This window comes from Monodon monoceros, unplaced genomic scaffold (assembly GCF_005190385.1).
Source record: "Monodon monoceros isolate NGI ecotype Baffin Bay Population unplaced genomic scaffold, NGI_Narwhal_1 Super_Scaffold_12, whole genome shotgun sequence".
Taxonomy (NCBI): Eukaryota; Metazoa; Chordata; class Mammalia; order Artiodactyla; family Monodontidae; genus Monodon; species Monodon monoceros.
In genome coordinates, this window is record NW_021703768.1 from 30,881,905 (window position 1) to 30,893,432 (window position 11,528).

At 37.5% G+C, this 11,528-nt stretch overlaps 1 protein-coding gene across 2 annotated transcripts in view; it reads left to right on the top strand.

The window, feature by feature from the left end:
- NIPBL (NIPBL cohesin loading factor) overlaps window positions 1-11,122 on the top strand; it is a 187,460-nt gene extending 176,338 nt beyond the window's left edge. Inside the window, exons 45-47 of one of the 2 annotated variants that reach the window (XM_029218162.1) lie at window positions 1,755-1,929; window positions 9,529-9,717; window positions 10,279-11,122. In XM_029218162.1, the coding sequence (XP_029073995.1) occupies window positions 1,755-1,929; window positions 9,529-9,717; window positions 10,279-10,644 (730 nt within the window). In that variant the 3' untranslated portion in view covers window positions 10,645-11,122. Of the gene's footprint in view, window positions 1-1,754; window positions 1,930-9,528; window positions 9,759-10,278 lie in introns of both variants that reach the window. The other variant, XM_029218163.1, reaches the window with a different exon arrangement.
- Window positions 11,123-11,528: the final 406 nt, after the last annotated feature.

The following is an 11,528-nucleotide window of genomic DNA, read 5'->3' on the forward strand; positions in this document are numbered from 1 at the left end:
GTGGGGACTTCCCTGGTGGTGCAGTGGTTAAGAGTCTGCCTGCCAATGCAGGGGACATGGGTTCGAGCCCTGGTCTAGGAAGATCCCACACGCCGCGTAGCAAGTAAGTGCGTGCAGTACAACTACTGAGCCTGCACTCTAGAGCCCGCGAGCCACCACTGCTGAGCCCGCATGCCACAACTACTGAAGCCGGCGTGCCTGGAGCCTGTGCTCTGCAACAAAAGAAGCCACCACAGTGATAAGCACGCGCACTGCAACGAAGAGTAGCCCCCGCTCGCTCGCAGCTAGAGAAAGCCTGCGCGCAGCAATGAATACCTAACGCAGCCAAAAATAAATAAATTTTATTTTAAAAAGAAGAGCTATGAATGAAGAATAGATGCAGACCAACTAGGCTAAGTTCTAACAGTCTAGCAGCCTTTAATGTACACTATCAAGTAAGAGATAGAAAAGTACTAATAACTTAGAGTGCCCTATAATTTTACCCGTTGTCAATCACGATAGGTATCTCTTTTCTGCCTGTACCCATGGAATTCTGGACATTTTTCACATTCATTGAAACCCTATGAAGTCACATGTTCGTAGGGACAGATAATGAAATGAGTAAAGTAGACCTGGTAGGTCAGTGGCAAAATGAACATGTTTCTTCTAAAGGGTTAAGATATTACTCAGATGTTCATCAGCTTGTTGCCATGGAAGAGAGTGGGAACAATGTGGCCAGAGCTTCCACCTTTTCAAGAGAAGCTAGATAATCCAGATTTTAATGAGAACTATCTTGATGTTAAATATTGGCAGCCACAGGCATACCTTGTTTTATTGCACTTCACAGATACTGCATTTTTTGCAAATTGAAGGTTTGTGGCAACCCTGCATCAAGCAAGTCTGTCGGCTCCATTTTTCCAACAGCATTTGTTCACTTTGTGTCTCTGTGTCACATTTTGGTAATTCTTACAGTATTTAAATTTTTTTATTATTGTATTTTGTAGTGACCTTTGATGTTGCTATTACAAAAAGATTACGATTCACTGAAGGCTCAGATGATAGTTAGCACTTTTTTAGCAATAAAATATTTTTAAATTAAGATATGTATGTTGTTTTTAGACATAATGCTGTCACACACTTAATAGACTATAATATAGTGTAAACGTAACTTTTATACACATGGGGAAACAAAAAAATTCATGTGGTTTGCTTTATTGCAATATTTGCTTTATCATGATGGTCTGGAACCAAACCCGCAACGTCTCCAAGATACGCCTGTAATTCAGAATAATTTAAAACCTTGTAAAGTCTTGGGCCAGTGCTAAGGTGTTGGAAAAATTTTGAAACAGAGTTGTTAATAATGTGAAACAAGTTTGTAAGCAATAATTCTGGTCACTGTGTAGAGAATGAATAGTTGGGGCACAAAACAGTAGAAGGAGGTAAACCAGTTAGGTAGTATTGAGTAGTTATATTAAAACTGTCCTACAGTCACAATCATGGTGCTAAGAAATAGACATGAGAAACTACTTTCATTTAAATGATACCTCTATTCAAGACAAATACTGACAGAAACAAGAGAGTATTCTTTTTAATCTTTGATTTTGTGTCTTTACTTCCCTTTTTAAAATTATATTTATTTTGTATACAATTTCACTGGTTAAAATCTATATAACAAAAAGTTTAATTATAACTAAATAAAATTTAACTAGAATCAATTTAAATGTAAATGCCTAAAAAATTTGTTTTAAGTTAACGGTTTTGCTTTCCCAAAACAGTAAAATTCAGAAATACTCTCCATCTGAATCTGCAAAAGTGTATGATAAAGCGATAAACCGAAAAACAGGAGTTCATTTTCATCCCAAACAAACACTGGACTTCCTGCGGAGTGATATGGCTAATTCCAGAATCACTGAAGATGTGAAGAGGAGTATAGTAAAACAGTATCTAGATGTGAGTAGTAAAACCAAAATATATTTAATTTTGATAATGACTTTTTTATAAAGTAAATTCTTTTGAGACAGATAGCTACCTCCTTTCATTGAAGGTATGCTTCGCGACCCATCACTCATTATTTTTGTCTATGTAGTTTTAATGAGTTACTTTAAGCTTGTCTTTCCCACTTCACCCACTGCACTACAATTGTTTTTTCCTAGGAAATACCAGCTGACCACTAACTTTATTTTAGTGAAAAGCAAAGTTTTTAGGCAAGTTTTAGAGAAAAGCTGTGACCATATATGTATTTTTTTAATTCAGTGGATTACATGGTTTATATTTCATCAAAGGAAAAACCATGAAAAGTCATCCTCCTGCCCTCTTCAGCCATTCTATTCCTCTTCCTTCTGGCAACCAATATTACTACTTTTTCATGTATTCTTACAGAAGCAGTACGTGTGTGTGTGTGTGTGTGTGTGTGTGTGTGTGTGTGTATATATATTTGTATATCTGTTACATATAGACCCACCTAAGAAGTATGTGAGTGAGTATGTGAGTGTAAAAATTGTGCTTTTAAAGTGTCTTTAAGAATAGGCAAATTCAGGGAATTCCCTGGCAGTCCAGTGGTTAGGACTCCGTGCTTTCACTGCCGAGGGCCCAGGTTCAATCCCAGGTCAGGGAACTAAGATCCCTCAAGCTGCGGTGTAGCCCAAAAAAAGAAAAAGGCAAATTCAGAGAGTCAGAAAATAGAACAGAAGTTACGGGGGGAGGGGGGGCAGGAATGGGAAGGAATGGGGAATTGGGTGGGGTTTTTTAGATTTTTTTTAAACTTTTTATTTTGTATTGGAGTATAGCCAATTAACAATGTTGTGATAGTTTCAGGTGCACAGCCAAGCAACTCAACCATACATATACATGTATCCATTCTCCCCCAGATTCCCCTCCCATCCAGGCTGCCACATAACATTGAGCAGAGTTCCATGTGCTATACAGTAGGTCCTCGTTGGTTATCCTTTTTAAATATAGCAGTGTGTACTTGTCAGTGCCTAACTATCCATTCCCTCTACCCTTCCCCCGCAGTAGCCATAAGTTCATTCTCTAAGTCTGTGAGTCCATTTCTGTTTGGTAAATAAGCTCATTTGTACCATTTTTTTTAGATTCTGCATAAAGCAACATCATATGATATTTCTCTTTCTCTGTCCGACTTCACTCAGTATGACAATCTCTAGGTCCATCCATGTTGCTGCAAATGGCATTATTTCATTCTTTCTTATGGCTGAGTAATATTCCATTGTATATATGTACCACATCTTGTTTATCCATTCCTCTGTTGATGGACATTTAGGTTGCTTCCATGTCTTGGCTATTGTAAACAGTGCTGCAGTGAACATTGGGGTGCATGTATCCTTTCGGACCATGTTTTTTTCTGGGTATATGCCCAGGAGTGGGATTGCAGGGTCACATGGTAGCTCTATTTTTAGTTTTTTAAGGAACCTCCATACTGTTCTACATAGTGGTTGTACCAATTTACATTCCCACCAACAGTGTAGGAGGGTTCCCTTCTCTCCACACCGTCTCCTGCATTTATTGTTTGTAGATTTTTTGATGATAACCGTTTTGACTGGTGTGAGGTGATATCTCATTGTAGTTTTGATTTGCATTTCTCTAATCATTAGCAGTGTTGAACACCCTTTCATGTGCCTCTTGGCCATCCATATGTCTTCCTTGGAAAAATGTCTAGGTCTTCTGCCCATTTTTTGATTGGGTTATTTGTTTTGATTATATTAAGCCACATGAGCTGTTTGTAAATTTTGGAGACTATCCCTTGTCAATCACATCATTTGCAAATATTTTCTCCCAATATGTGGGTTGTCTTTTCATTTTGTTTATGGTCTCCTTTGCTGTGCAAGAGCTTTTGAGTTTAATTAGGTCCCATTTGTTTATTTTTGGTTTTTTTTCCATTACTCTGGGAGATGGATCAGAAAAGACATTGTTGCGATTTATGTCAGAGAGTGTTCTGCCTGTGTTTTCCTCTAGGAGGATTTATAATGTCCAGTCTCACATGTAGATCTTTAATCCATTTTGAGCGTATTTTTGTGTATGGTGTTAAAGAATGATGTAATTTCTTTTTTTTACATGTAGCTGTCCAGTTTTCCCAGCACCATTTGTTGAAGAGACTGTCTTTCCACCATTGTATAATCTTACCTTCTTTGTCATAGATTAATAGACCATAGGTGGGTAGGTTTATTTCTGGGCTTTCTGTCCTGTTCCATTGATCTGTAGTTCTGTTTTTGTGCCAGTACCATACTGTTTTGATGACTAAAGTTTTGTAGTATAGTCTGAAGTCAGGGACCCTGATTCCTCCAGCTCCATTTTTCTTTCTCAAGATTACTTTGGCTATTTGGGGGTCTTTTGTGTCTCCATACAAAGTTTAAGATATTTTGTTCCAGTTCTATGAAAAATGCCATTGGTAATTTGATAGGGATTGCATTGAATCTGTAGATTGCCTTGGGTAGTACAGTCATTTTGACAATATTTATTCTTTCAATCAAAGAACATGATATATCTTTCCATCTGTTTGTGTCTTCTTTGATTTCTTTCATCAGCATGTTATAGTTTACGGAGTACAGGTCTTTTGCCTCCTTAGGTAGGTTTATTCCTAGGTATTTTATTCTCTTTCATGCAGTGGTAAATGGGATTGTTTCTTGAATTTCTCTTTCTGATCTTTCATTGTTAGTGTGTAGAAATGCAACACATTTCTGTGTATTAATTTTGTATTGTGCAACTTTACCAAATTCATTGATGAGCTCTAGTAATTTTCTGATAGCATCTTTAGGATTTTATATGTATAGTATCATGTCATCTGCAAACAGTGACAGTTTAACGTCTTCTTTTCCTATTTGGATTCCTTTTATTTCTTTTTCTTCTCTGATTTCCGTAGCTAGGATTTCCAAAACTATGTTGAATAAAAGTGGTGAGAGTGGGCATCCTTGTCTTGTTCCTGATCTTAGAGGAAATGCTTTCAGCTTTTCACCATTGAGTATGATGCTAGCTGTAGGTTTGTCTTATATGGCTTTTATTATGTTGAGATAGGTTCCCTCTGTGCCCACTTCCTGGAGAGTTTTATCATAAATAGGTGTTGAATTTTGTCAAAAGCTTTTTCTGCATCTACTGAGATGATCATTTGGGGGTTTCTTAATATATAGATTTATTTATTTTTGGCTGCATTGGGTCTTTGTTGCTGCGTGTGGGCTTTCTCTAGTTGCAGCAAGCAGGAGCTGCTCTTCATTGCAGTGCACGGGCTTCTCATTCCTGTGGCTTCTCTTGTGGCGAAGCATGGGCTCTAGGCGTGGGGGCTCCAGTAGTTGTGGCACGTGGGCTTAGTTGCTCCACGGCATGTGGGATCTTCCCAGACCAGGGCTCAAACCGGTGTCCCCTGCATTGGCAGGCAGATTTTTAACCACTGCGCCACCAGGGAAGTCCTGATCATATGGTTTTTGTCAGTTTGTTGATGTGGTGTATCACACTGATTGATAATGTGGATATTGAAAACTCCTTGCATCCCTAGGATAAATCCCACTTGATCATGATGTATGATCCTTTTAATGTATTGTTGAATTCGAATTGCTAGTATTTTGTTGAGGATTTTTGCATGTACGTTCATCAGTGATAGTGGCCTGTAATTTTCTTTTTTAGTGGTATCTTTGGTTTTGGTATCAGGGTAATGGTGACCTCACAGAATGAGTTTGGGAGTTTTCCTTCCTCTGCACTTTTTGGGAACAGTTTCAGAAGGATAGGTGTTAGCTCTTCTCTAAATGTTTGATAGAATTTGCCTGTGAAGCCATCAGGGCCGGAACTTCCGTTTTGGGGGAGTTTCTTTTTGTTTGTTTGTTGTTTGGCTGCGTTGGGTCTTTGTTGCTGCACGCGGACTTTCTCCAGTAGCAAGGGGGGCTACTCTTCGCTGCAGTGCACAGGCCTCTCACTGCAGTGGCCTCTCTTGTTGCAGAGCACGGACGGGCTCTAGGCATGCAGGCTTCAGTAGTTGTGGCATGTGGGCTCAGTAGTTGTAGCTTGCAGGCTCTAGAGCGCAGGCTCAGCAGTTGTGGCTCATGGGCCCAGCCGCTCCATGGCATGTGGGATCTTCCCAGACCAGGGCTGGAACCCATGTCACCTGCATTGGCAGGCGGATTCTCAACCACTGGGCCACCAGGGAAGCTCGGGAGTTTTTAAATTACAGTTTCAATTTCAGTGCTTGTAATTGGTTCATATTTTCTAATTATTCCTGGTTCAGTCTGGGGAGACTGTACCTTTGTAAGAATTTGTCCGTTTCTTCCAGGTTGTCTATTTTATTGGCATACAGTTGCATATAGTAGTCTCTTATGATCCTTTATATTTCTGTGGTGTCAGCTGTAACTTCTCCTTTTTCATTTTATTGATTTGAGTCCTCTCCCTTTTCTTCTTGATGAGTCTGGCTAAAGGTTTATCAGTTTTGTTTATCTTTTCAAAGAACCAGCTTTTAGTTTCATTGACCTTTGCTCTTGTCTTCTTTGTCTCTATTTCATTTGTCTCTGCTCTGATCTTTATGATTTCTTTCCTTCTACTAACTTTCAGTTTTGTTTGTTCTTCTTTCTCTAGTTGCTTTATGTGTATGGTTAAGTTGTTTATTTGAGATTTTTCTTGTTTCCCAAAAGTAAGGTTATATTGCTATAAACTTTCCTCTTTGAACTGCTTTTACTGTATCCCATAGGTTTTGGATCGTTATGCTCTCATTTTCATTTGTCTCTAGATATTTTTTTTATTTCCTCTTTGATTTCTTCAGTGATCCATTGGTTGTTTAGTAGCATATTGTTTAGCCTCCATGTATTTGTGTTTTTATAGTCTTTTTATTGGAGTTTATTTTTAATCTCACAGTGTTGTGGTCAGAAAAGATGCTTGATATGATTTCAGTTTTCTTAAATTTACCAAGGCTCACTTTATGGCCCAGGATGTGGTCAGTCCTGGAGAATATTCCATGTGCACTTCAGAAAAATGTGTATTCTTCTGCTTTTGGATGGAGTGCTCTATAAATATCAGTTAAGTCCATCTGATCTAATGTGTCATTTAAGGACTGTGTTTCCTTACTGATTTTATGTCTGGCTGATCTGTCCATTGATGAAAGTGGAGTGTTAAAGTCCCCCACTATTATTGTGTTACTGTAAATTTCTCCCTTTATGGCTGTTAGTATTTGCCTTATATATTGTGGTGCTCCTAAGTTGGGTGCATATATGTTTACAATTGTTATACCTTCTTCTTGGATTGATTCCTTGATTGTTATGTAGTGTCCTTCTTTGTCTCTTGTAACAGTCTTTATTTTAAAGCCTATTTTGTCCTATATGAGTATTGCTACTGCAGCTTTCTTTTGATTTCCATTTGCATGGAATACCTTCTTCCATCCCCTCACTTTCAATCTGTATGTGTCCCTAGGTCTGAAGTGGGTCTCTTGTAGACAGCATATATATGGGTCTTGTTTTGGTATCCATTCAGTGAGCCTGTGTCTTTTGGTTGGCACATTTAATCCATTTACATTTAAAGTAATTATCGGTATGTGTGTTCCTTTTGCCATTTTCTTAATTGTTTTCGGTTTGTTTCTGTAGGTCTTCTTTCTTTCCTCTTTTGTTCTCTTGTGGTTTGATGACCATCTTTAGTGTTATGTTTGGGTTGCTTTTTCTTTTTTGTGTGTGTATGTATTGTAGCTTTGGGGTTTGCTGTTCCCATGAGGTTTTGATATAGCAGTCTGTATATGTACAAGATTGTTTGAAGTTGCTAGTCTCCTTCCCACCTAGAGGAGTTCCTTTAGCATTTGTTGCAAAGCTGGTCTGGTGTTGCTGAATTCTCTTAGCTTTTGCTTGTCTGTAAAGCTTTTGATTTCTCTGTGGAATCTGAATGAGAGCCTTGCTGGGTAGAGTATTCTTGGTTGTAGGTTCTTCCCTTTCATCACTTTAAATATATCATGCCACTCCCTTCTGGCTTGCAGCGTTTCTGCTGAGAAATCAGCTGTTAACCTTATGGGAGTTCCCTTCTATGTTATTTGTCATTCTTTCCTTGTTGCTTTTAATAATTTTTCTTTGTCTTTAATTTTTGTAAATTTGATTACTGTGTATCTTGGAATATTTGTCCTTGGGTTTATCCTGCCTGCGACTCTGCACTTCCTGGACTTGGGTGGCTATTTCCTTTGCCATGTTAGGGAAGTTTTCAACTATAATCTCTTCAAATATTTTCTCTGGTCCTTTCTCTCTCTCTTCTCCTTGTGGCACCCCTATAATGCGAATGTTGGTGCATTTAATGTTGTCCCATAGATCTCTTAGGCTGTCTTCATTTCTTTACATTCTTTTTTCTTTATTCTGTTCCGTGGCAGTGATTTCCACCATTCTGTCTTCCAGGTCATTTATCTGTTCTTCTGCCTCTTATCCTGCTATTGATTACGTCTAGCATATTTTTCATTTCAGTTATTGTATTCATCTCAATTTGTTCATTAATTCTTCTAGGTCTTTGTTAAACATTTCTTTCATCTTCTCAATCCTTGCCTCCATTCTTTTTCCAAGGTCCTGGATCATCTTCACTGTCATTATTCTGAATACTTTTTCTGGAAGGTTGCCTATCTCCACTTCATTTAGTTGTTTTTCTCGGTTTTATCTCGTTCCTTCATCTGGGACATAATTCTCTGCCTTTTCATTTTGTCTCTCTGTGGTTGTGGTTTTCACTCCACAGGCTGCAGGATTGTAGTTCTTCTTGCATCCACTGTCTCAGGAATGGGGGGAGTATTGAATGGGTACAGATTGATTTTCTTTGGGGGATGATGAAAAAGTTTTTGAAGTGACTGTGGTGATGATTGTACAACAGTGTGAATATACTTACTGTCAATGAATTAAACACTTTAAAATGGTAAATTTTATGTTATGTATATTTTACCAGAATAAAAAGTTTTTAACGTTTTAAAAAAATTTTCGAGATTGTCCTAAAAAGTAAAAATAAAGTCTTTAATTTTAATCTACTTAAAGCTGGTAGTTGAACACAACTAATAATGATTTTTTTTTGACCAAGAATGTAATGTACACAATGGTTTTCATATTATTCATAGACTGCAAACCTTGTACTCTAAATTTGACATTTATTTTAGTTCTTTAAAATTCTTCAACATTTTTTGTTTCCTGTTGTATCCTCTTATCTTGGTGGAGAGCAGAAAATGGGGGCAGAAATGTTTAAAAGTCTGTCAATAATTAGTAATCACTTGGCTGCTTGATAACTTGGGTCAGGGTCCGCAACATCTGGCTTATGGGCCAAATCTGGCCAACTGCCTGTTTGTGTAAAATAAAGTTTTATTGAAACAGCCATGCCCATTCATTTTTGTATTGCATTTTGGCCTGCAAAGCCAAAAATAGTTACTATCTGGCTCTTTACAGAAAATGTTTGCCAGCCCCCAGCTTGGACAATAGCTAAAGTCTGTTTCACCCACACCAAACCACTACCATGGAAAACATTTAGGAAAAAAATTTTAAATAAAGGAAAACATTTAGGAATTTGGCAGTCTTATTTGAAAAAATTTACTTAAAATTCTAAATTAATATCTAATTTTTGTAGTTCAAACTTCTCATGGAACATCTGGACCCTGATGAAGAGGAAGAAGAAGGGGAGGTGTCAGCTAGCACAAATGCTCGGAACAAAGCAATTACCTCGCTGCTTGGAGGAGGCAGCCCTAAAAATAATGCAGCAGCAGAGACAGAAGATGATGAAAGTGATGGGGAGGATAGAGGAGGAGGCACTTCAGGGGTGAGGCGGAGGAGGAGTCAACGTATTTCGCAGCGTATTACGTAAAATGATTTTTATGTGCTTATATATGTCAGTCTATTAAATGTACACCAAGTAATGTAATACTTATGAGAGAAAACATTTTGTAGATAGAAATTCTCTACTTATCCATTTATACATCCTTTTGTAGAAAGTTTAACATAAAAGACAATAAAAAAGAAAAAACAGAAATGAGATTTATCCAGCATAAAGGGTTATTAATTTTTCTTTGGATTGTATTAATGTGTGTTATCCTTTTTTATTGTTGATAAGTTTTATGTAGCTTTATGGTTCATATGTATATATAATTTTATATATCAATAAGAGTAAAGACACGGGTACAAATTAAGAGTTACATGGTTTTACAAGTATATGTTAACCCCTTGGCGCTGGCGGTCACGGTGCGTCTCATTGCCGGCAATGGAAGTGTGCTGGGAAATCCCAACTCCCGGCGTCAAGGGATTAAAAGCAATAAAAACAATAATTTCACTAAAATTATTTTGTGTAACACTTGGTCTTTTTTCCCCCCTCCCAATGTTTTAGTCATTGAGAAGGTCAAAACGAAATTCAGACTCTACGGAGTTGGCAGCACAGATGAATGAAAGTGTTGACGTCATGGATGTCATCGCTATTTGCTGTCCAAAGTACAAAGATCGACCACAAATTGCAAGAGTAGTACAGAAAACCAGCAATGGCTTCAGTGTTCAGTGGATGGCAGGCTCCTACAGTGGCTCCTGGACTGAGGCTAAGCGCCGTGATGGCCGCAAACTGGTGCCTTGGGTAGACACTATTAAAGAGTCAGACATTATTTACAAAAAAATTGCTCTAACGAGTGCTAATAAGCTGACTAATAAAGTTGTTCAGACTTTACGATCCCTGTATGCCGCCAAGGACGGGACTTCCAGCTAATGAATTTGTACATGCAGCCAAATTTACAGGAGTTTTTTTTTAAAGGCAGAGAAACTTGAAATATCAACATTCTGGCAAAAAAAAAAAAAAATCAGTTTTATGAAGAGTAAGAATGGAACCTGGGATGCAGGAACAAAAGAAGGAAATGTTGGGCAAAACATTTTTGTGGGAGCTCCCTTCGCTGTTGTGCAGCAGAAACAGATTCTCAGTTCATTTTTACTCCCACTGTATTATAGTTTAACAAAAATTGTTTATATCTTGGAAAAAAACTTTCTGTTTAAAAAATAAACAAGTGAATGTTGGAAATTAGTCTGTTAATGTTCTTAATAAAGTGTTCTTGGAGTTTAACCTAGCAGCGGATGGCTTTCTTTAGCTTAGCCCAGTTTCCAGGGAAGCATTGTTTTTTCCAGGCTGTAAAATGGCAGAATCTCCTGGATATATAATTTATTCTGTTGGAAAAAAAAAAAAAAAAAAAAAAGCATGCAGTATCTATGACCTATCTGCAGAAGGAGTTTTTGTAAATGTAGATTTTGATGTATTAGGTCACCCTGAAAACAATACAAGAAAAGGGATCCCCAGGCAATCTGGTGGAGCGAATACTGCAATAAATTTTTTTACTTCTCTTTGTTACTTGTCTGTTTCCATTTGAATTTCTTATTGTAAAGATCTGTTTAAATCCATTTATATTATTTTGCAGTCTTTTATGTAAAATTTATTATATCACTGGTTTTCAAAACAAAATATTGTTTATACAGTTTGTATAGGCTGACTTCTGAATAATTGGTATCTATTATTTTCATTCCCATAAGAGGGTGTAAACAATTAATTCCAGGGTTTTATTGTATCCTGCAATATTTAGTATTAACTATATATGATTTAGCACT